The sequence below is a fragment of the Glarea lozoyensis genome (assembly GCF_000409485.1).
Source record: "Glarea lozoyensis ATCC 20868 chromosome Unknown GLAREA2, whole genome shotgun sequence".
Lineage (NCBI taxonomy): Eukaryota > Fungi > Ascomycota > Leotiomycetes > Helotiales > Helotiaceae > Glarea > Glarea lozoyensis.
Genome location: NW_007360994.1, coordinates 1,144,886 through 1,168,898, shown reverse-complemented (window position 1 = coordinate 1,168,898; position 24,013 = coordinate 1,144,886). Strand labels below are relative to the sequence as shown.

Genomic DNA, 24,013 nt, shown 5'->3' with positions numbered 1-24,013 from the left:
ATCTCCTTTCAGCATGTGGATGGCGGCGATGGGCGTTCATCGAGGCCGCTACTCGAGTACGAGATCACCTCAGTCATTCGTACTAAGAATGACCTCAGCCACATGCATTTTCGAAATTCCATCATACTTTCGACTACTGGCGCATCTGTGAAAAAGCATAACACTTGTCCCAGTCGTCCGTTGTATTTTGGGTGGTGATGCTGGAGAGAAGAGAAGAGTTAGGCGACTGGAAGTGAGGCATCTCATTGGTCAGCTGACCTGCTTTTCCAGAAATTCGATAGTCTGGTCTCGTTTGGGAATAGCCTCATCCACGATCGACACCAAGTGTCGATCCGGCGTCCAGGGTTAATTTTAAAACTGCCTCAGGCGTCATGGACTCGCATTTTGAAGGACATCGCAATTTCACTTCGCGATAGCTTCATACTTCTTCGCACTTCACTCACTTTCAGCCAATTGCACTGCACAACTTCACCCGCAATCAAAGCTGTTTAGACGCTATTACAGAATGTTCATCCTTTGGACCTTCAATCTCCGATCCCGTCCTCCTTAAGCTGGATTGCTGCGTTCGACGTCTGACGCAGGAATTGCAAATCTCATCGTTATCAATTCGACCTTTCCAGTATACTACTCGTTGCCTCCGTAATGGAGGCTTACCCAAACGCTGGCTATGGAGCGCCATTTACCTTTTCCAGAGCTTGTTGCCACGGAAGAGGCTTCTCTGCAGGCTTGACCGGCCCCAGTTCTCCGTCCTCCTTTCTCAAGTCTCGCCAATTATCAATCTCTCGCTGGTCGACAAAGTTACCATGAAGCCCTAACCGTAGCTTGAAGGGCAGATGGATGACCGCTAGTGGCCCTTTAGCGACATGTAACGCGTCAAGTATCAGGATATCGTTTCGTAGCTCGTCGAGATGATTCAGGAGCACGATAAGATATCCATCTCCTTCTGTATCTGAATTGCGTGGAACAAAGACCGGCTCTTGGAAGGTGGTTGTGGGTCCAGCCCAGTAAACATCCTTCGCCCTGCTGTCCCACTGGAAATGTCCGATGGCGTTGAAGAAACCACCAGCGGGTGAGCCGCATTTCGCGAAGTCATAGGGCCGGGTGGGCTCGATTTGTACTTGCCAGAAATGGTTGTATGGCTTTGTAACAAGCCGGTCATCGATTCGAGAGAATTCCCCGTTGATACCAAACACCTCTGCCGGTTCGACGCGCGTGTTTGATTTGGCTTTCGGGTCAAATATCCAACGAAATGTATCCGAAGTCAGCTTATTCCTTTGGTTGAGTGTCTCAGCTGGTGTGTTCTCTGGTGGGAAGAAGAAAAACACATTATCGTTAGCAATGGTCAAGTCGAAGACAATATGGCGATCCGAATTCTCGTAGCAACCGGCGACATGTCCATGGAAGGCTACATACAATTAGCCAAGATCCGCACTGAGCTGAGACATCGCCTACCATTGTCAGCTCTTAGCCAAACGATGTCATCAGGCTTTCCACCGCGTCGAGGGACAATGCCGTACATTTGGTCTTCGTCCGGATCCCAAGCCCAGTGGTTACCACCTTTCTTCAGACGATCATGAGAACACTTGAGAGGCGTCATAGGAAGGACGAGATAGTTCTCGCTGATTCCACAGTCATGAATAATCCCGCAAAATGGCGCTTTGTACCATGTCTCTTCTGTTTTCTTACCGTTTTTGTCTATCGTATATACCACGATATCACACGAGCCATCATTTCCATTGCCACCAGCTTCATACCCAAAACAAACCATCTCTCCGGTTATAGGGTCAAATTTCGGATGTGCAGTGAACGTGGGCGAGAGTACTTGTCCATCGAAGTCATACCGACCCAGTGTCTCGAGTGTCGTCGGGTCCATGGCGAACGGTGGCCCATCTTCTTTCATGGCAAGAAGCATGCCCCGCCAGAATACCACGTTTGTATTTGACGCAGTCCTGATAATGCCCTTTACCGCTTCATTGTCCGTGTAAAGGTTTCTGTACTTCCCGAATAAACTTTTCCTGGCTGCTGTTTCATGCTTAAATCTTTCCGTTTGTACGTATCTTTGACGGAAGTCAACATGGCCGTTCTCGAACCGAAACGCGGATATCGCTCCATCACCATTGAAATGTATGTCCTCTTCGAACAGGGGTGGAAACCGATGATCTGGTTGGATTCGATAGAATGTACCATTTATGTCATCTGGAATAGTTCCTGATACTTCAAGATCGAAAATGTCGCCTTCGAATCTTGTTGGCTTGTTGAACCCCTTGAAAAACCCTGTTTCGGGGTATTTGATTTGGGAGCTCGATTTCTTCCCATCCACGTAATTAGCAGGCTCTTCTGGGCAAAATGAATGCAAATGCGCCATGTTTCGATTCTGGTGTTCGATATACCGCAAATTCCAAGGTCTAAACCAGGAACATATTATTTTTCAAGTGTTTCTTGAGCTCGATCAACGGTTTTGTCACTTGCAACAAACGAGACCTGGATAAATACCCGAGTAGTGGGTAACACATTCTGCCAAACACAACACTGCCGGTATTGCAAGCTGGCTGCAGCTATTTTTAAGAATCCATCTCGAGTGCCCCTCATTTACTACGTTGCACAATGAGGGGCACATGTACACTGCATTGTTACTCGGTATCAGGTTTGGGTCAGTGTGCCCAGTTGAGGAAGCATATTCTCACTATAGTCAGTAAGTTACAAAAATCTAGAAGCCTTGAACTAAGTCCGAGAAAATCGTGTGCGCTCAAATCCGTCAGCTTGCTCCTACCAATTTATCAAGAAATATGGCCAGAGGCACGATCGCAATCGAGGAGGCAGTGATATCACCTGCCGACATTGCATCAGTAACAGAATGGCAGTCCCTCCTCTCGCCCTCCTTTGATCCCTCGAAACCAGTGGCCTCATATTCAACTCGGCTCCTCGACATTCACGGTGCTCGACTTCAGCAAATGGATGAGAATGGCGTCGAATATATGCTCCTCTCACTAACATCGCCAGGATGTCAAGGTGAAAGCGATCCAGAAACTGCCACTCAAGTTGCCAGAGACGCCAACGATTACCTCACAGCAGAAGTTGCAAAGAATCCTCAGCGATTCGGTGCATTTGCTGCAATCTCAATGCACAATTCCCAAGATGCAATCACCGAACTTCGGCGCGCAGTCAAGGAATTGGGAATGTTCGGTGCCCTGATCAACGATTTCCAATCACATGGTCCAGACGGCACAGAGAAATTGTACTATGATACACCGGCTTATGATCCATTCTGGGAAGCCGTGCAAGAGTTGAATGTTCCAGTCTATATCCATCCAAGATATCGCATCAAGCCGGAGCTCGAACCTGGCACAATGTATGGCAGCCGGAAACATTTGTTGGGTGCAGGTGTACAATTCCATCTTGATTTGAGTTTCCACATATATGCCATTTGTTCGAGTGGACTGTTTGATAGGTATCCAGGAGTTCAGTTGGTGGTAGGACATTTAGGTGAAGGGTGAGAATGTTTTCTTTTATTGCTTCTCTAACCCCATTTTCAAGTGCAGGTATTGATGACTGACAGAATTCCATTCAACCTCTGGCGAGCATCTCACTGGTTGAACTCACCTCTCAAAAAACCATCTCGACCATGTGCGCAAGATTATGCGTACTATTTCAAACATAACATACACGTTACGACATCGGGATTCTTCTCTACCGAGGCTTTAAAGTTCTGTACGGGCCAAATCGGGATCGAAAGGTGCCTGTTTGCTATTGGTAAGAATACCTTGCACGGAAGCGTCTCTCTTCCATGGAGCATACATCTCAACGTGGAAAGAAGATGTACTAATGACTGATACAGATTATCCATACGACCAAGTCAAGGAAGCAATGGACTGGTGGAAGGGTGCTGAGTTGGAAGAAGATGAGAAAGAAGTGATTGGAAGGACAAATGCTATTAAATTGTTCAAACTGCCACTTGAGATCTAGGCATGTAAGGAATAAAGAATTCGTATTTCTGATAAAGTCTCTGTGCACAGTATGTAGGATAATCTTGGCTTAATTTGCGTGGGTATTAATATTACAGCTCAGAGTATTCAATTCAGCTTTAATGCTGGTTTGCTGCTTTCCACATCTTCTCCCCAACCTGGCGCCCTCAAGTCGTTCTCTTTTACGTCTTCGCCTGTCACGGGGTGCTTATAATGAAAAGGTACGACTCTCTGAAGTTCCCGTCAGCAATATTCTAAAAAGAACAAAACGCAATTAACACTTACACAATCAGGCCAAAGCATACACCCCCCTCCACCAACTCATCAGGACCCAACTCATTCCCCGGCCCCCTAACCTCACTCATCAACCCCACAAACTCGCCCTCCTCCTTAGCACTCCACCCCTTCTCAAACTCCGCATGCCAAAACGGAAAATACCTCAACTTCCAAATCTTCCACACGCCATCCTCCTTGATATACTCATTCTCATACACGCCGCCCTCCCACCACTGAACCAATCCCCGTGGATGCGTGTCCTTGATACTCTTATGCGTACCCGCCGACATCAGCGCGCGAAAGCGTCCCTTGGCGTGGATTCCATCGGCGTCGACGTCGACGATATCTTGCATCTGGCAGTGATCGAGGAGGAAGCCGTGGACGGGGCCGTTTCGACCTTGCACGAAACGAGAGGCGAATCGGCCGATGTAGAGACGGTGGACGCCTTCTTTGCGGAGGTAGCGACCACCGAGGAATTCAACGGAGGTGGAGGCGTCGTCGGCGAAGAGGGAGACGGTTTCCGAGTAGAGACATTTGTCGAGGTAGTAGCCGTATGCGTGGTGGAGTTTGCGGATTGCGGATTCGTCTGTCGGGAGGGTTAATTACTGACTTATGTGAGGGTTGGTGAATGGTGTGAGTGAGTTAGAGGTTGAGGGTATAGTCTCACCTGAGATTTTGGTCACTTCTTTGCGGAGGGATTGTACTAGTGTTTTAAGTTCTTCTATTTCAGTTGAAGACATGTTGATTTTTTTGCCAAAAACACCATATAATTCCTATCTTTCATGCTCATGATAGTCCAAAACCGTGTATCCTCATCAAAACGTGATATGGAAGGTCGATGTGCCCCACCGCAGCCCCACGACCAACACTTTCCAACAAACATAATGTAACCCTTTCGACGATCTAGATGCCGAAATTGAGCGGTTTTGGCTAAAAATGCAACCGTTTCGATGAATACTGCGGGGTAGTGATTAGCGAAATTGGTTGTGATTCAACGCCGGCAGGTCAATCACGATCCGGACAACTGCCTGGTGGGTTGTCAACGTCAACAAACATTCGCTGGACAACGTGATCTTTACACAACACTATTCTTGTCACCACTACCAGTAATCATCTACGCCCTCGCCTCTGCCCAACATGGGTGGCATAACCCCTCCAGACCAGATCGAGACTCGTCTCTTTATCAATGGCGAAGTACGTCCTAAGCATAATTGTATATTGATGTACCGTGACCTAACCACTGTGAGCGCAGTTCGTAAATGCATCAGACGGCAAAACCTTTGAGCTTATATCTTCGAAAGATAACACGGTCTTGGTCCACGGTATGATTAAATATAGATCTGTGTACTGTTCAGCCAGCTAACAAAGATGAAGTTCAAGAAGCTTCCGAGGAGGATACCAATCGAGCTGTCGCAGCGGCAAAAGCCGCCCAGCCAGCATGGGAAGAACTCACTGTTCAGGAAAGAGGAGCTTACTTCAAAAAGCTTGCTGCATTAATTCGTGAGCATGACAGAGAATTTGCTCAACTGGAAGCTTTGTCCATGGGGCTTCCTGTCTCTGGTTATTTCCATGCCGCAGCAGCTGCCAAAATATTCGACCACTATTCTGAAGCAGGCTATACAATCCAAGGGACATCCAGCTTAGCCACTCCGGGATTTGTGAATTTGACGTTTCGTCAACCCTATGGCGTCGTAGCTGCTATAATTCCTTGGAATGTTCCTGTGTTGTTTTTCGCCAAAAAGCTAGCCCCTGCTCTAATAACTGGCAACACAGTTGTATTGAAGAGTAGCGAGAAGGCGCCTTTGACAGTGAGTAGCGCCTCAATTAAAAACTTCGGCTGGTATAAATTATTGCAGTAACTTGACTAACAACTTTGATAGTCCGCAAAATTGGCAGTATTGATCAAGCAAGCTGGATTTCCACCAGGTGTAATCAACGTCCTGAGTGGACATGGCCACATCTCTGGTTCGATACTGAGCTACCATACGGACGTTCGAGCACTAAGCTTCACCGGATCGACCAGGACTGGCAGACTAATCCAGGAGGCATCGTCAAAATCGAATTTGAAAGCTATATCATTAGAATTAGGAGGAAAGTCTCCAGCCATCGTTTTCGAGGACGCGGATCTTGAAGCTGCTGTAACGTCTACTGCCCACGGTATTCAATCAAACAGCGGCCAGGTATGCATGGCGAACTCGAGGATCTACGTTCAGGACACTATCGCGGACCGCTTTATTGATCTATTCAAAACCAAATTCTCAGAAATTGCAAAGATGGGCGACCCGACGTCAAGCGAAACCAGACATGGACCACTTGTGGACAAGGCACAATTCGACAAGGTTTTGGAGTATATCGAAATGGGAAAGCGAGATGGAAATATGATCCTTGGACCAGATTCGGTATCCGCTGATAAAGGTTACTTCATCCAACCTACAATCTTCACATCGACGTCTGAAGATTCTCAGATCATGAAGGAAGAGGTGTTTGGACCTGTCGTCAATATCAATGTCTTTCACAGCGAGAAAGACGTTCTGGCCAAAGCAAACGATACCGAATACGGGTTGTATGCTTCCGTTTTCACCAAGGACATTAGTCGTGCAATGAGATTCGCCAAAGGGTTTCAAGCTGGCACTGTAGGTATAAATTGCAGCAGTCCTGTGACCGGGGCCGACACCCCATTCGGGGGTTACAAAGGCTCAGGGGTTGGTAGAGAAGGTATGCCATACCACAGTCTGGACTTCTTTCTGGAGACCAAATCAGTTATTATCAAGGTTGCGGGTTAGATATTCTGGCAGCTGTTCAATGCCCAAATATTCTGGAGGAAAAAGCCGTGTAAGATAGACCGCATGTACATAAGAGCGTTATCATTTGATAGATTTGGATCTCAATAACTTGAAGCTTTCCAATCGTGGAAGAGTAGACCTCCTAGCATGCGCTATTTATCGAACGATCGTATATCAATCGAGAGTCCAGCAGTTGTAACTTTCAGAGGAGCACATGTCGTGCTGAAGAAAAGAGTTCGTGGTCGTGTTGCTATGACAACCGTTAAAGTGGAGCTTCGGGCGATTTCGTCTCCACTTCTCCATGATGCATCTTTCTAAATCAACATTTCGCGAACGAAGCATACACCACAACCACGACTCGACAACCCAAGAATTGCATTGCAACTGTCTTTACTGCCCATCGGACTCGATAAGAAACCTTTTATTCAATTTTGTACGATTCATAATTTTGAGAATTTTTGATTCGGGCGCTCCTTTGTTTATGATATCAGGGCGTCCCGTCCTTGAATGATCTGCCCCCTTCACAACAAAAGGAATGGCTTCCGCAGATGCAGGAGCGTCTTCCATTTCGGTGACCGGTATGCGAATCTAAGTCCTATCAGTATATAATTACAGAAGCTTACTCTGAAAAGTTCGTGTCCGACCTTTTACGATTAGAGAAGCAGCCCAGATGTAGGCACCATATACACTCCGCGACTGTGACTACAGTTTTGCTCACAAATTACAGAACCAAAAGCGATGAAGGTACACTATTTCTGGGAGATGGCTCCATGGCAGGAGCTCCGACTCCTAAACTCGGTCAAAAAGGAATACGCCCAGTCATCAAAGTGCTAGACGACAAGTGCCTGTAGGGACCGGCCTTTCAACATTAGCAAATAATGCTAATTCTTGCAGTATATTTGATCCCCCAGAAGACGCACCTGTGACAAGGTTTACCAGAAATGTCGCACCTATGGGAAAGCGGGTAAAAGATCAACAATTCGCATTCGACCGGGTGTTTGACGAAAATACAACACAGGCCGAAGTCTATGAAGCAACGACAAGAGGTCTGATGGATAGTGTAATGGACGGATATAATGCGACAGTATTTGCGTACGGCGCAACTGGCTGTGGAAAGACACACACAATTACGGGAACCGCTCAACAACCTGGTATTATCTTCTTGACCATGCAAGAATTATTCGAAAAGATTGCGGAGCGAAGTGACGAAAAGTCTACAGAGGTATCCCTATCCTACCTGGAAATCTACAATGAAACGATTAGAGACTTGCTGGTACCAGGCGGAAGCAAACAAGGACTCATGTTACGGGAAGATGCGAATCAAACTGTATCAGTTGCTGGGTTGACTAGCCATCATCCTCGGGATGTGCAAGAAGTCATGGATATGATTGTGCAGGGAAACGAATATCGAACCGTATCACCCACGGCGGCAAATGCAACTTCTTCGCGATCTCACGCTGTCCTTCAAGTAAACGTAGCGCAAAAGGACCGCAACGCTGATGTTAATGAGCCGCACACTATGGCGACATTAAGTATAATTGATTTGGCTGGCAGTGAACGTGCCAGTGCAACGAAAAACCGCGGAGAACGATTGCTCGAGGGAGCCAATATCAACAAGTCACTACTAGCGCTTGGTGGTTGCATTAATGCTCTATGTGATCCTCGGAAAAAGAATCATGTTCCATATCGAAACTCGAAACTGACTCGGCTTCTAAAATTCTCTCTAGGAGGAAACTGTAAGACGGTTATGATTGTGTGTGTTAGTCCTTCTAGTGCTCACTTCGACGAAACTCAAAACACTCTCCGATACGCAAACAGAGCGAAGAATATCCAGACGAAAGTTACTCGAAATGTTTATAATGTCAATCGTCATGTGAAGGATTTCCTGGTCAAGATTGACGAGCAAAGGGCATTGATCAACGAGTTGCAGGCCCAACAGAAGGATGGGGAGGCTGCAGCATTTGCGAAGTTCAAAAAGCATAGCGAGAAAAGAGATGTAATTGCTAGGGATGGCGTTATTCGCATACGGGCCGCTTACGAGAACTCAACTCAAGAGCGACAAGAGAAACTTACGAACATGAAAAAGCTCCGCCAGATCGAGCGACGTATCTCAGTGCTCTCTTCGTGGGTGGCAGCGTTCGACTCCGTTTGTGATTCACGCGAAGACGAAGAAATGCCATCTAGCCTTAGTGCTATGCGCAAGACTGCCCAGGGGATCATTTTCGAGCTTGAGAACAGCCGGCAGCACTATCATCAAAGATTGGATAAGATCAACTGGGAACGTGCAATCGACTCGGCGTTACAGAACAGTGTTCGCCAATTGACCGAAGTAGACGGGTCTATTGATGGTGTGGAAGCCGCCAGTTTGACAAGGGAGGCAGAGTTACTGAAGGCCAACGCTGGGAGGGATGCATTGAGAGAAGTAATGGACCAAGATAAGGCTGGTGATGCAAGTATCATGCAAGTGCTACTGGCCGCTCAATTCGATATAATATCTTCACTCAACGATATACTGAGTATGAACGAAGAAGATGCAGTTCAACACGCCAAAAGTGTACTCGGGCGGCTGCTACAAGCTTGCTCGTCCTCTGTATCCCATATCATCAAACCAGATGGATCACTAAATGTGGCAGAGAAGTTTCCACCAACAAAACGCGGCACTCCAAAGCGGAAGAAAACCGCCCACGCCGTTGATGGTCAATCCAAGCCCATGCCTATGATGCCAGCTCTTTCAGCAGTAGCGCCTCAAGTGTTCGCGTCGCCAATGAAAGCATCACCACGACGCAAAAAGGCCGGCCTGGGAAAGAAGGGAATATCCTTTACACCGAAGAAAAGATCCCCATCCAAGCACCGAAGTGTTAGATGGCGTGACGACGACGAGGCAGGAGCTCTAGCTGACTTCGAAAAAACACCTCAAAAAATAGCGAGCTCTCCAGAGGTATCCTTAATGGAGCAAAGCGTGGTCCTTCCTGCACTTCCATCATACTTGGCGGCGGAAATTTCAAGCGATGTGGAAGGCTCTTCTCCTGTGCCGGTTGCACCGCAATCATCTCTTGATATCAAGCCCAAAGCAAATCGATTTCAGGCGGGTTTCTTGTCCAAGAAATCAGATGGGTCTCCTCCACTTGCACCACCAAAGATGACCCGACTCTCTTCATCTGATACGGAGCAATCGCCACTGAGGATGATCAACGCGGACAATGCTGCTAATCGCTCATCGTTAGCTATCATGCAAGCTGTAGCGTCCGCCGAAAGTGGCAACAACTCATCTTCAGAGGGTGAAAACAGTTTTCAAATGGACAGATCAGAGAGTGCCAAAATAGGTAGAGCCTTAAAGCGGGCGGGATCAATTTCTCGCGCGTCTAATGAAGGCGTACTCAGAGCTCACCGTCGTCGAAGCCCAACTGCTGCCACCATGGCAGGATCTCCGCCCAATGAAAATATGTTTACAGCTAGCCATGCTCGTCGCATGGTTAAAAGTGACAGGGAAGGCTCATTCCATTCAAGTGTGCTAAGTCCTCGAACCCAACCTATTGTTAAGAGCAATCGCAGAACAACAATTGCTGAGCCTCGAAATATTTCAAACAGCTTAGGTTCCGGCGGAATACGAGTTGCAAGTGGTACGCCGCGATCACGAGAGAGTGTTACAGGTGTCATGAGTAAAGGAGGGTGGCGCTAAGCTGGTCTTGCATAATGATTGAAAGGAGTTTGGCAGTTCAGTCAGGATTTTTTCCAGCATGTTTTGGTCTTTTTGCATCGTCCCATTGCATGGAGGACAGATTATTCATATGATGATAATGACCCTTTCTTATTCTTGTCCTAGATAGCCGTCTTCTGCCGGACTTATTCTTGTATGGCGTCCTGAGTGTGGCGTTGGTATATGGGGGTGTTGTATAATTGATCAGCTCGGAAGGAGCTTTGTAATTGTTCGTCAGTGCATTAGTAAATTCACAAATGATTCGTTCAGTCGCGTCTACAATTGCTTCAATTGACATCAAGCCCTTATAAACGTAATAGGATCAGCTTATCTTGCTGTGTATGACATGGTTTCGCAATGACTTTAAAGTGTCTAATTCTAACCCCACAATTTGAGTATGTAAGTGATAAGTGAATGATAGAAACAACAGCCGGACCTCTAATGGATTAGGTATCAGGCATCGTATAACGAAATAAGACCGACCGGATAGACTTCAAGGTACTTAAAGCACCATATGAATTTTCATCAGATTTAGAGAACCCCCTAAACATGCTAGGTAGATTAAGCAAACAGCGCAACAATGAAATACTATCATGCTGGGTTTGCAAGATAGTAAGTACGAAAATGTGTGGTTTGAACGATTATTCTCTATATGCAACTAAATAGTGTATCTTTTGAATCTATTATCCAATTTCATAGATGAATCTAAAAATTAAAACCAAATCCTCCTTTTAACCACAATTTTGCCAGGTTGTTTCCCACCTTCCTTGTACACCATCTATCAATTTGCCAATATGTCGAACATCCAGATCATACGCTTTCCAATCTACCTTGGGAAGGTCATCTACCCCCAACTCACCCTTGCCTATCGCAATCTGCAGTTGGTCATATCGATATAAGCTGACCTTGACCTCCAAAACATCTCTCATGAATATCTCAATAGCCCCAGACAGACCATAAAAGAACAACTCATACCCATTCCCAGCTTCCTTGAACAAATCGTCCGGGATCTCACAAGCTATGCATCCGCACGTGTAAAGACATTGAAATGCGTGGACCATTTCGTGGAGAAGCACACCTAGGTATATGCGTAGCTGCTCTGCCAAACTTCTGCCGCGGTCCTTGATCTCGAAAATGTCTATCTTGCCAGTTATGGTCTCTGGCGTGATGTCGGGGATGTCCCGTAGATTCAGTGACCAGCCGAATAATTTGCTTTTGTGTGTCCCGAGCTTGAAGAATGTCAGAGGGCAGAGCTGGCGGTTTAGTAGACCTTTGAAGATGATCTTGTTGAACATATCTCGATAACGTAGCAGGATTGCTTCCCAATCTGTTGGTGTTTTTGATGACTGTTGAACCAAGTCATGGAGTTGTTTTCGAAACCATTCCTGGCGATGACTGTCGTATGGTGATGCGAGATGAGCGCGCATCTTTTGAAGAAGATCTTCTTCCTTGTAGCTCAATTTGTGACCGGAGCCAGAGGAGGTTTGGGTATCTCTTTTGAAGCATTTTCGAAGTTCCCGAGGCCTGCGTACGCGAGTTGGGAACTGTGTTGGACCTATAATAACCATGAAGTTAGAATGTTTATACTTGACATATGATTCGAAGTAATCCTACGTTCAAGGGCTGCAACTTCCGAATAAAGCTGCTTGACTGGTGGTTCTTTCGGGGGGTTACATTCCTCTTGAAGAGGACTCTCTACTCTGGACTGTCTCTATGATAGAATCACCCCTTACTTCGGTTTGCTTCTGAGAGGGGTGGTGTAACAAATTTAAACTCTTACTCTTCACGGTGTCCTTGGTGTTGATTTTGGCTTTTGATTTGGCGCCTCTCAGTCTGTTTTTATTTTGTGCAGGTTTGATTGAGGTGCTGGGAAGTGCTGGCCATTCCTCAGGATCAAGCTCTTGGGGCATGATATCCAGGAAAGAAAGTGTAAAAAGAAGAAGCAAATGCATTTATCATATCAAGAATAGTTGAAAGCAAATTTGAGCATGTTGAATGTAGTCTGTTTTCTTGGAATTTTCTTTGCCAAAAAAACATTTCTAACAAACTAGATTTTGGGCTCCGACAACATTCACAGCTGCTTGACAAACTTTACTCTCATACTTATATTCACTGATGTGTCTAACTTCAGTCTTGTTGTGTAACAGTCTGAAGTTTGATAGACAACACAAAGAATTTGGCTCATTCATGTTTTCCACCTACACAAAGTTTGACACCTATAAATCACCAAATTATTTGCAAGTCTGAAATAATGAGCTTACAGAAGCGGAAGAAGACATCGTGTAAATAAATCAAATTTGTGAGAGATTTGGATCTACACAGTATCTTGATGGACAAGTTTAACCATCCCTATATCTCAAGAAGCAACTTCTATCATTTTGAAATTGGGCTCAGCCATAGACCATAAGCCTTTCTGATCTTGTATGAGCCAATTTGTTAACTGGACACAGCAATAGGCCATAAACCTTTCCTGTCTGGTATGAGATAATTTAGTGAGTGAAATGAACCCTCTGATTTGAGAGACATGCTTGCAATCGCTTTAACTGGTGTAAAACAAACAGTGTGGTTTTAATTCTGGGTAGGTTTGTCGATTTCTAGTTTGTCTTAAATCATATTTGAGTTTTCGAAGAAACAGCGATTGGCAAACGATATCATGCTTTGTTAAAGTATCAAAATAATAACAACGCAATAAAGATGACAACGCAATAAACTCTAAGTAGCTTTAAGATTCAAGGTGGTATGTTTAGAGTAGCAATTTTGTGCGAAATGACAGTTACGAATCAAACCACATATGAAGCTATTCTTGTACGATATCCCATAACTGGCGCAATTCCATAGGAAGAGCCTGTCAGTTTCTCATAATTAAACAATCGACTTTCTTATTTTAGGATCACAGGAACTTTCACAGACCCGCAGTTGACGTTTTGCTTCTTCTACTAAGATTTTGCCCAAAGTCGGAACATATGTTACCAGAGGGAGAAATGGATTTCTACTAGAATCGTGACAGACCATTTCCTGTGGGTACGGTACATAGACAAAGCCTTAGATAAGTATCTCTTGAAAGTAGCTTTAGTGTAGACAGCTATCACTTCTCCATCAGATTATTCGGCTAAATGTCGAAGGGAGAGTTCCTCGACTTTATAACAGAGAGCCATTTTGTATGGTTGGTCGCTTTCTTAGCTGATCTTCATTCTGCGGATATCGTACAGGACACAGCATGTTGAGGTAGTGTATTATGATCACATTCAAGGTCCTTTACGGTTGTTGAAAATAGCGTCATTTCCATGTACCGATCCTGGCGTAAGGTACCTGCATTGTGATGAAATGGTTCTAAGCTGAAACTATCAAATGGTGTCAGCAACTGCTCAGACTAAATTCCATCCATCACAGCATATGCGACGAATCCCCAAAGCGACGATGAGACCAAAAGCTGCTCCAGAGATATTAGCGCTTCAGGTCCAATAAAAAGCAGTAGGGAGCAATATACTTCGCCCCCCACAGGCGATTTCAAGTCTAACTCATGGACAAAATATTGTTTACGAAGAAGAGTGGAAGATATGAAGAAGTCATAATTGTATTTGTTTCTTGCCCAGCTTGGCCATTGTACTATACATAATGCGAGAGAAAAACTGGTATCATCTTATCATTCCTATCATCCGACTTCCATCAATCCTGTCCCTTCTGACCTCAGCTCTAGCTGAGCGGTGGGAACTTCCTCAAGAAATGACTTGGACACTCGTAACCTCCGGGGTTATTATCCAGGTATTTTTGATGATAGTCCTCCGCATCCCACCACTCCCCCGCCTCCAGAATCTCAGTCACAACTTTTCCTTTCCACCACTGCTCATTGACCTGTTTCGTGACCTCCCTGGCAACTCTCTCCTGATCCGCATCGTGATAGAATATGCCACTTCTGTACTGGCTTCCAGTATCTGGGCCTTGTCGGTCGCTTGTCGTAGGATCATGCATCTTATAGAAGAACTCGATCAGATCCCGATAGCTGACCTTGTCCGGGTCGTATGTGACTTGTAAAGCTTCGGCATGTCCTGTTCTACCGCTGCAGACGGCGCGGTAGGAAGGTGAAGAGGTGTCGCCACCGATGTAGCCAACGCGAGCATCGTAGAGACCGCGAGACTTGAATTCGCGACGAAACATGTGTTCCACGCCCCAGAAACAACCGGCTGCTATGGTGGCCTTTTGAGCACCCGCGGGTGAAGATATCGGGCCAACCGGTGTCAGAGATGTGGTTGTGGAGGAGAAGGGTCGCAAAAGGCGAGTGAGGAAGGTGGGCATGTTGGTAGCCATTAGGAGTACGAAAACGGCGAAAAGAAGTGTGCGAGGTGAGAATGTGAAAGGCAGATTGCTGACTTGTGAGCTAGGATTTGGTGTTCTTGAATTCGATTGAGTTTCTGGAGTTCAGTCTACGTTGACGACTGAAGAGATGTATTTCAATTTGGATAGGGACAAAAGATCGAGGTGGATGGCGATGTTTAAGTATAACAAACACCTCGGGATGAAGTCGTCATGGAGGGGTCTGACAAATCAGCGATCCAGAATTCTTCCGCCACACAGCCCCCACCAGAAACGTTGATTCCAGTGCTATGTATGATTCCAAACACAATTCCAAATCTGACATCAAGGTGTAATTCCACATGATTCTACCCGTGGGAACTTTGAACCTGTGATGTTAATATTAATGGGCGATACTTCATAAGAATAAAGCTTTCTATGTGCTCTTACAGTCCAATCAGTGATATGTGTAAGTTAAAATAACAGTCTACCTATAGGACGGTTACAATAGTAGAAGGTTGTAAGTTTTTAGTTTGTTTGCTTAAATTCCTATTTACAGAAAGAGAGGAGTCAATCCACTATTTTCATTTGCACAGCCGTAACTCCAATGCTCCCATAATCCATACATTTCAAATTTGCCAACTTCCCTTCAACCCTAAATATCCTACTTTCTGCGTCCTTGTTGCATCATCAAGATTTGGACCATCCGGATGAAAATGTTCAAGAAATCCAACTCTAAACTCATACTCTCATTAACGGCATCCTTTCGAATAAGTCCTTGTTGAGCCATCCTGGCATGAGCAAGAATCTTCTGGACATCATATAAAGTAAATCCTCCGAAGACTGCCAATCCTCCCCAAAGCCAGATGTTTTCGGTGAAAGCAAGCGTACGAACAGCAGTGGCTGGTAGTACGAGAGGAGCGAATCCGGAAACAGCGACGATTGCTACACCAGCAAGAAGTGGTCCACCGAGGTAGAGGTATTTCTCTTGCTTAGCCGTGGCACCAACAAAAGAGATTGAACCCATCATTGCGATTGTATAAAGACCAGCCCGAGCGATGATGGCAGGTGGTGCCATAAAGAGAAGAGGTGCGAGGAGGGCACCTTGGGTTACGTTGAAAGCACTCCAAAGACCATATTTTTGAACGTAGCTAAAGAACTGTCAATACATGACTCTGGATTCTGGGATCATAGAAACTTACTTGTCTGGAGATGTCGCTCTTGTGCCCATCATTGTACCAATGCTTAGACCGAGACCACCGATCATAACAATCCACGGATTTGTTGCCATCATCCTGTACATGAATCCCGATTGAAACATTGCCCTGGCCGAAAGACCAATAATTCCTACTCCAAGACCGGTGTGCATGAAAGTTTCATTGAGATACTCTCGCTCATAAGCCGGCATGCCTCCATCTTCTCGTGTTTCCCGGTTGAACACCAAGTTTGTTGCAATAACCCCTCCGACTATCATAGCACCTCCCACTGCCAACTTCTGAATAAGTGTAGCATTAGCCGCTGGAATAGCTGGCTGGTTCATATAAGTCCTCCTCGAATTTCTGAACGCATTCCGAGCCTTTGCGAGCGCACTGGGAGAGCTGGTAGTTTTCGCGGAGAAGAAGTTTGATGCGGGTTTGGTGTAGTGGAATGATCGTACTGTTGAGGATTTGAAAGCGCCTTTCGATGCGGCGGCGATGGAGGTACCAAGCCGTAGCGGCTGTCGCATTGTAAACGCCATATTGATGATAGGTTTGTGATGATGTTGGATGCTTGAGGATGACACGAGGTGTATACTTTATGTAGGCAGGGAGGCAAAGGCCAAATGACGTTGGCGCATTGTGTCGAGCTTCGAGAGCTTTCCTCAGTGCCAAGCGAGTCATGTGATCTCTGATGGCTCAAGCAAGCTAGGGAAGCCGAGGTATACAGCCCATCGAGCATTAGGTTGATCATACTTGTACACCACCGACACATTTATATCAGCTATTTATCTTTGGCAATTTCATGAGAGCATTTGGGCATGAAAGTTTCTATTCGATACAATATTCCCTCACTCCACGTTCATTTCATGGAGGCGACCATCTACTGACAGAGTTCTGCGCATCTCTAAGGTTTCCTTTTCTACCAAGAAAGCCCCAATTCTTTTTTCGCACGATATCTCGACAAACAGACAGGATATGTATACAATCTGACCATTGAAATACGGTTGGAATATGTCCACCCCCCTCAACATGAGTGATGGTTCACAACAACGTGAGGAGGCTATTAGTTACTAATAGCTGCTGATTTACTGACAGATTTAGACCAGAGTAAGCGTATCTCTCGGGGGATAGCGTCCCATCTGCCAGCTCCGTCAACAGTTATACCCTGCGATCGTCACGTCTACATACAAGTAGCTAAGGCAAAGCGTCGATCTTGTCAACAATGCGCCTTTAATCGAATTCAGGATCGTCGAGCTGGAAGAGCCGTAGAGCCAAGCAACACAATACGCAGAACTCAATGGAAATGCGCAATTTGTTTAGTTTCTCTTTGCAAGAACAAGACCGAGGAGTATAGTGATTGCTGGAAGCAATATCATTCTAGAGACTATGCGAAAGCATTTGCCAGTAGCTTGATCAGTACCGATGAAGACATTACCCCCAAGGACACCCGAGAAGCTTGCGACAATACTGAAGACACTGCCAATGTCGAGGTTACCGCCAACACAGAATACACCACCAGTCTCAATGTCGTGCCCAGTGTCCAGGAAACTGCCTACGCGGGAGCAGAGGAAACGGCTAACGAACTAGAGGCAAACATATAACACTGTAATATATGAGAGTGACAGCAGCTGTTGTACAGCATGGAGCTCCACCACATGCGGGTCGCTGATTATTGTTTAGCGGAGATATGATCCTACTCGAAATGTACAATCTTGGACATTTGTCTGCAGGAGCGGATTTTGATGCAGATGGTGTTCTCGCAGCTGGAAAGCCAGTAAGAACCTGGAAAGTGGAAAGTGGTCTAAAGGATTCCTTGATGGGTAAGCGGCACGTGGATGTAAGCGCAATTTATGCTACGCTCTTTGAAGTTAATCGGTTTCGGGAGGGAGTCATCATTATTCCATGGGACTCCAGCTTCCAAGCTTCCAACGAAGCACCAGAAATGAAGCTTTGTAAAGTGCGAAATGTTCTCGGTCCCGAAGGCTTGACTTGGATAGCCTCGATCTCGCCGCATCGATAGTACCGACCCACTTCAACCAGTCCTTCGCAGCATACAAAATTCTAGACTTATTCTGATATTCTGACTTCGTATAAGTTGCCAGTCTGCTATTATTGAGCGTGAACACCTGCACGTCCTGCACGGCGAACAGCCGCCTACTGACGTAGGCAGAAATCGCACAACATGTCTGCGCGACCTCAACCCACTTCCGCAGCCTCGTCCGCGCTTTCTACCAACATAACGTCTCCAGTACTCATCTCTCCCACAGCAGATCCACAGACGAAACCGTTATTCTTCTCGGAACAGAGAAAAGCTTCACACTCTGCCCCGCACGCTTTAGCAGCGCGAAGCTGTATTACATGCCGCAAGCGGAAAGTTAAGTGCGACAAGAAAGAGCCATGCTCCAATTGCACCAGAGCCGGAGGAGAGTGTATCTTTCCTGCACCTGGTAGAGCTCCACGAAGGCCTAGGGTTGGTGGCAAGACAACGAGCGACCGAGAGGCGGAACTACTAAAGAGGCTTCGAAGACTAGAAGGCGTGGTTGAAGAACTCAGCGGGCACGTAGAAGCAGAGGGAGTGAAGCAATCGCCCGGAAGTGACTCTTCTCTGCGTCGCCATGAATCAGGCACAACTTCAAGTACTGGTACAGCGACCGAAACCCCGAAGCTCAAAGTACGAGACGCGAATGATGGCACTGGAACTACAAAGGAATGGATAGATAAACTCATCAGGACAGGTCATGGACCGCCAATGAATCTGCAAGAAACCGAAACGGCTGGCGGAGGAACTGGGCGACTTGTCTTCAATGAAGGAAAGAGTCGATATGTGTCACACCCGTTTTGGAGCCAGGTTTCAGAAGAGGTAGAAGAGATCAGGGCCTTGCTGTATGATCAAAGTCTCGAATCCGAGGAAGACTCACCAACGCCATCTGATGAAATAGAGACCACGGGAAGCCACCAGGGCTTCATAATGGGTTACAGCAGCACCGATGTGAACCTTCGAGGGTTACATCCTCTACCATCTCAAATCCCATTCTATTGGCAGACCTTTCTCGATAATGTGCATCCATTAGTGATGATTGTTCATTCTCCCACAATGAGCAAAACTATAAAAGCTGTTCAAAGCGATATGGAAAGCTTAAGCAAAAGTACCGAGGCTCTGATGTTCTCAATATACTTTGCTACCATTACGTCCATGACCGCAGAAGAGGTAAGTAAAACTTGTGACGACCTATCCGCCCACTATGGCTAAAACGCATAGGTGAACACGAATTTTGGCATCTCCAAGACCGTTCTACTTAGGCAGTACCGGTTTGCTACAGAGCAGGCTTTGGCAAGAGCAAATCTTTTGAAAACAAACGACATTGTCACCATCCAAGCCCTCGTGCTCTTTTTGATATGCGTTCGCAGGCATGATGATACGAGATTTGTTTGGACCATGACGGGCCTTGCGATTCGCATTGCACAGTCTCTCGGCCTTCATCGAGACGGTGCTAAATTTGGTCTTTCTCCGTTCGACACGGAAATGAGAAGAAGACTGTGGTGGCAGGTGTGTATCTTAGACGTTCGTGCTTCTGAGGACCATGGTTCGGATCCTTCTGTCATGACTTCTTCTTATGATACAGAATTGCCCACATCATGCAACGACTTGGATTTGGATCCGAGCCAGAAAGAGCCCGTAAAGCCTCGGGAAGGAGTCTCGGAGATGACATTCTGCTTGATACGTTTCGAGATCTGTTCCTTAGCACGGGTTCTAACATACTCCCCACCCGGAGGATGTCCTGCTGGTCCCATGCCTCCGCCATTGACTTTGGAAGAAAAGGAAGAGATGATCAAAGAGAAGACAACCCATTTGGAAAAGACATACCTCAAGTACTGCGAAAATGCTGGGCCATTGTACTGGGTAGCAGCGACAGTTGCTCGACTTATTGCTGCTAAGATGGCCCTAATTCTATATCATCCACTTATTGAACCAGACAAGACAGACAGCCTTACATCAGACACGCGAGACCGGCTCTTTATGGCCTCGATCGAAATCTTGGAGTATTCTCAACTGCTGGAAGCTGAAGCAAGCACTAAAAAGTGGGGATGGCTCTTCGCAACATACATTCAGTGGCATGCGATAGCCTACCTACTCGGTGAATTGGCCATTCGTGATAACTCTATCATAGTTAAACGTGCATGGCAAGCGGTGGATAATTGCTTTGGTGCCTGCGGCGTAGACATTTTTAAAGGCAAGCATGGTACGTTGTGGCGGCCTCTAAGAAAGCTTGCTCTCCAAGCTCGCAAAAGACGTGGTGAAAACAATGCGGCAGCGGCTTTGAATGGCATACATTTAGAATTAGGAATCTCGAAGGAAAACCTACGACCAACGCCTTCTGGTTACCCGTCGAAATTAGTAACGCCGTTTGCACAACCGGGAATGACGATGCGCGATCCTACTCAAGTCGATCCTCATGCCCACGAAACACAGTTTCTTACGAATATCCCATTGTACCAACCTGGCACTCAAATGATGAATGGAATGGAAATGGCATCGGACCAAGGGCTTATCGACCCACAGATGTACCAGCAACTCGACCCCAATGGAGTTTCTCACCAGTTTGGACCGAATCAGAGCTCTTGGATATTAGATAATGCAACTTTGCAGGACATGGACATGGACGGAGTCGAAGCAGACGTTGATTGGCGAAGCTGGGATGATCTAGTCCGCGGATTCCAGTTTGACCAGGGAGCAGAGATGATGGACACCACGAGAGGGCCTGTTTTGGGTGGTATGGGTAACTGGTGGTGATGAAAAACTCCAAGCTTTCCCTTATGTCATGGTCAGACCACCAAGAAAACTTGGGCATGATGAACGGTATATGAAGGCGTTCAAGTACAGGATGGCCACGATGGTCGGTATAGTGTTAAGGGTAAGATGCACATGTTTATGAACGACAGGATGACAGGACAATAAAATCTCACATGAACAGGAGTACATAAACTGGCGTTTGCATGACGGGGGACTTGGTGTACATTATAGCGATATACCACTCTTTAGAGACACAACTCCAATCAATTTGATCATTTACAAATCTCATGTACTTTTATGCATTTGAGCTCTAATTCCAGGGCAGATATACCATAACTCCGTTTGCGCATGGAAAGATTTAAAGTTAGAGTGATGTACCTCTTCTAATGAGACGCAGTTTCGAGATTGTGACGGTTCTCGCGCAGACACGAGGACACGGTCGTCAATTTGACAACAGGTATAGATGTCCAACGACGAGAGAGAGATTTGTATAGGTATCTACGTAATTACATACGCTCACGGCACCCCAATCTATCTTCACATAAAAAGGAATCACGCCCCATCACATCATCAAAACCAAAAGCCACTCCACTCTATATATAGAATCCACCCTCATTTACACCCGCCTTCCACAGCGCGCCATCCTCCCCATATACTCAAGTTGACACAAAGACCTCAATATCTATATAACATGTACATTCCCCACCACCTTCCCCTGACTCTCAACATGATACCTCCTTCTAATCCCCACACTCCTACACCTCCTAAAAACCGCCTCCGTCTCGTCGCCCCCAGACACCATAACCATACTAATCGCATCTCTCCTCAAAACGCCCTTGGGCGTGACCTGTCGTTTGTCGATCAACGGTCTGAAGAGACCGCTGCCGGCACCCTCGGGGAACCCGTCTTCTTCGGAGGCCTTTTCGTGGTCGATTATGATGACTAGTTTGAGGGACGCGAATATGGGTGTGAAGGCCGGGATGTTGCTTAGTTTGTCGTGGAAGGTGCAACCGCCGCGGCGGATGATGATGACTTCGTGGTTTCGGGGGGCGGAGTCGGGGAGTTTCCCAGAGCAGGCTTGACCGGCGAAGAAGATTGTTTTCCAGATCAAGGGGGCGGTTTGAGGGCCAATTGAGGAGTCAGGAGCATCTGGGACGTCGATGACGCCTGCGGCGCCGAGACCAGTTGGAGCGATAGCAGGGAGTTTGGTGAATGGATACAGTGTAGGTTGGGGTTTTGGCTGCGGAACCAGCGTTGCGGCTGGATCTCGAAGGACGGAGGTTACATGACGGAAAAGGGAGGAGAGCATCGTTTTGTACTGAGACTGAGATGGGGAATCGTGGGTTTTTTTGCTAGACACGCTCGATGAGTCTCGGCGGGTTTTCCTGTTGGACATTTCTTCTTCCTCGTAGTCATCATAATCATCGTCATCGTCGTTATCATATAGCTCTTCGGAACTACCAGTCGGAGCGGCAGTGTTCTCTTGCGGAGCATCATTTTCCAGCTGTATAATGACATCGAGCATCACTACGTCTCGAACTCGGGTGAACGAGGGATCATTCATATCGCCCATAACATCTCTTGGTATAAAGACTTGTTCATCTCGACCGAGAGCCATATTAGCTATATTCCAAACTCTCCAGGAGTCCGTAAGAGGTCCATGGATTGCTCGATAAGGAGAAGGAGATTCGTAAACCATTCCGAGTCGTAGTCCTGACAGGCTTTTAATAAGAATTCCTTCGTTCAGTCTAACGAGTGCTTGAGGGCCAAAAGCCATGAAGTTCGAAAGACCCGTTGTGGTACTGATAGGTGTGCTTACTGGGAACTCGATGGTAAATGTCTGCCCGAGTGGTAGCTTATCGCAAAACCCATCGGACGGAACAAGGTATCCTGGAAGGGTTGATGGGTAATATGTGTGGTTCGGGGTAACGCGGACTTCTTGCTGTACTCCTTGCGGCAAGTCTTTCGCATTTAAGCTTATTTCTTTCAGGTCCTTTACATCTGTACGAAAATTGGGTATGTTGTGTAGATTGATGAGGCTAGATGCATGAAAGATATCACGCCTCGCCGCGGTAACGGATATGGAGAATGGAAGCGCGGATGGAGAGGATGGGCAAGTATCTCTGAGTTCGCTGTTTTGGAGGACTTGAATGCTCCTAGTCGCTGGGGCCTTCCTTCGAACGACAGGTGATTTGGCTTTGGGAATGATTAGTGGATGGCCTTCAGTGGTAAATACATAAGGTGCGTCAAGACGATTGAGCGGATGGTCCGGATCGAAGAGCAGGTAAAGGTATTTCGCGGTTTCTCCGAGAAAAAAGCTTTCCATACGGTCACTCTTCTCGCCGGTCCTCACGTCTTGCAGACCTGCCCATCCGCACTCAGTCCAGCATCTCGCTTTTATGTCGGACAACACCATCTCCCCAACGTAAAAATACCATGGATCACGGGTTGCTCGATAGAGATGATAATTTGATTCAATGAATTCAGGTCGACCGGGCCACCAGCCGAGACCTCCTTCAACGTGGCCATCTCGAACTGACCAACGCTCTGGCAAAGCTGCGTATCGAGTCCAAAGCGCAGTGTAGAGTAAATTTGTCTCGATGGCTTCTTCAACTTCGCCAGCAAGCGCCAACAAACCTGGATAATATGCACCAAGGCTATCAATCCAATACGCTTGAGGAGACCCCGTACTCAAATGCACGTTCACATAATGCGGATGATGAATTCCACTGTACAGATGTCGCTTGATAGCAGCATGCGCTTCATGCCAGGCAGCTAGAAAGGTCTCGGGAGAGTTCTCCGCTTCAGTCAAGGGACTGTAGATTGTGTTTGGATCAAGCCACGATGGATCAGGCTCTACGAGTGGAATAACTGTTGCATTGGGTAGATCGTGCCCTGACAGAAGAATGTGCGTCTTCAAGGCATATTCAAAGAAGCTGTCAATGCCAGCGCCAATTCCAGAATACGGTCCAATCCATTGCCCATTCTCAGCATCAACGCCAGCGCCAAGCACG

At 46.6% G+C, this 24,013-nt stretch overlaps 11 protein-coding genes across 11 annotated transcripts; 5 read left to right on the top strand and 6 right to left on the bottom strand.

The window, feature by feature from the left end:
- Positions 1-665: 665 nt before the first annotated feature.
- Positions 666-2,365, bottom strand: GLAREA_03711 (uncharacterized protein; the record flags this gene model as incomplete). The annotated part of the gene is made up of 2 exons (XM_008083964.1): positions 666-1,405; positions 1,453-2,365. The coding sequence occupies 2 exons, from the start codon at positions 2,363-2,365 to the stop codon at positions 666-668; spliced, it is 1,653 nt and encodes a 550-aa protein (XP_008082155.1).
- A 421-nt stretch (positions 2,366-2,786) lies between these two features.
- On the top strand, positions 2,787-3,963 carry GLAREA_03710 (Metallo-dependent hydrolase; the record flags this gene model as incomplete). Its single annotated transcript, XM_008083963.1, has 3 exons — positions 2,787-3,490; positions 3,557-3,750; positions 3,836-3,963. The coding sequence occupies 3 exons, from the start codon at positions 2,787-2,789 to the stop codon at positions 3,961-3,963; spliced, it is 1,026 nt and encodes a 341-aa protein (XP_008082154.1).
- A 107-nt stretch (positions 3,964-4,070) lies between these two features.
- On the bottom strand, positions 4,071-4,978 carry GLAREA_03709 (NTF2-like protein; the record flags this gene model as incomplete). The annotated part of the gene is made up of 3 exons (XM_008083962.1): positions 4,071-4,193; positions 4,268-4,824; positions 4,906-4,978. The coding sequence occupies 3 exons, from the start codon at positions 4,976-4,978 to the stop codon at positions 4,071-4,073; spliced, it is 753 nt and encodes a 250-aa protein (XP_008082153.1).
- Positions 4,979-5,375: 397 nt separating this feature from the next.
- On the top strand, positions 5,376-7,021 carry GLAREA_03708 (ALDH-like protein; the record flags this gene model as incomplete). Its single annotated transcript, XM_008083961.1, has 4 exons — positions 5,376-5,432; positions 5,491-5,560; positions 5,613-6,046; positions 6,119-7,021. The coding sequence occupies 4 exons, from the start codon at positions 5,376-5,378 to the stop codon at positions 7,019-7,021; spliced, it is 1,464 nt and encodes a 487-aa protein (XP_008082152.1).
- A 535-nt stretch (positions 7,022-7,556) lies between these two features.
- GLAREA_03707 (P-loop containing nucleoside triphosphate hydrolase) lies at positions 7,557-10,700 on the top strand (the record flags this gene model as incomplete). Its single annotated transcript, XM_008083960.1, has 4 exons — positions 7,557-7,599; positions 7,654-7,693; positions 7,749-7,868; positions 7,916-10,700. The coding sequence occupies 4 exons, from the start codon at positions 7,557-7,559 to the stop codon at positions 10,698-10,700; spliced, it is 2,988 nt and encodes a 995-aa protein (XP_008082151.1).
- A 749-nt stretch (positions 10,701-11,449) lies between these two features.
- On the bottom strand, positions 11,450-12,628 carry GLAREA_03706 (uncharacterized protein; the record flags this gene model as incomplete). Its single annotated transcript, XM_008083959.1, has 2 exons — positions 11,450-12,273; positions 12,499-12,628. 2 exons carry the CDS (start codon positions 12,626-12,628, stop codon positions 11,450-11,452), a joined length of 954 nt encoding a protein of 317 aa, XP_008082150.1.
- Positions 12,629-14,411: 1,783 nt separating this feature from the next.
- GLAREA_03705 (Peptide methionine sulfoxide reductase) lies at positions 14,412-15,011 on the bottom strand (the record flags this gene model as incomplete). Its single annotated transcript, XM_008083958.1, has 1 exon — positions 14,412-15,011. One exon carries the CDS (start codon positions 15,009-15,011, stop codon positions 14,412-14,414), a length of 600 nt encoding a protein of 199 aa, XP_008082149.1.
- A 661-nt stretch (positions 15,012-15,672) lies between these two features.
- Positions 15,673-16,746, bottom strand: GLAREA_03704 (uncharacterized protein; the record flags this gene model as incomplete). The annotated part of the gene is made up of 2 exons (XM_008083957.1): positions 15,673-16,159; positions 16,211-16,746. 2 exons carry the CDS (start codon positions 16,744-16,746, stop codon positions 15,673-15,675), a joined length of 1,023 nt encoding a protein of 340 aa, XP_008082148.1.
- Positions 16,747-17,236: 490 nt separating this feature from the next.
- GLAREA_03703 (uncharacterized protein) lies at positions 17,237-17,808 on the top strand (the record flags this gene model as incomplete). Its single annotated transcript, XM_008083956.1, has 2 exons — positions 17,237-17,258; positions 17,309-17,808. The coding sequence occupies 2 exons, from the start codon at positions 17,237-17,239 to the stop codon at positions 17,806-17,808; spliced, it is 522 nt and encodes a 173-aa protein (XP_008082147.1).
- A 581-nt stretch (positions 17,809-18,389) lies between these two features.
- Positions 18,390-20,999, top strand: GLAREA_03702 (Zn2/Cys6 DNA-binding protein; the record flags this gene model as incomplete). The annotated part of the gene is made up of 2 exons (XM_008083955.1): positions 18,390-19,415; positions 19,467-20,999. The coding sequence occupies 2 exons, from the start codon at positions 18,390-18,392 to the stop codon at positions 20,997-20,999; spliced, it is 2,559 nt and encodes an 852-aa protein (XP_008082146.1).
- A 682-nt stretch (positions 21,000-21,681) lies between these two features.
- Positions 21,682-23,528, bottom strand: GLAREA_03701 (uncharacterized protein; the record flags this gene model as incomplete). Its single annotated transcript, XM_008083954.1, has 2 exons — positions 21,682-23,195; positions 23,435-23,528. The coding sequence occupies 2 exons, from the start codon at positions 23,526-23,528 to the stop codon at positions 21,682-21,684; spliced, it is 1,608 nt and encodes a 535-aa protein (XP_008082145.1).
- Positions 23,529-24,013: the final 485 nt, after the last annotated feature.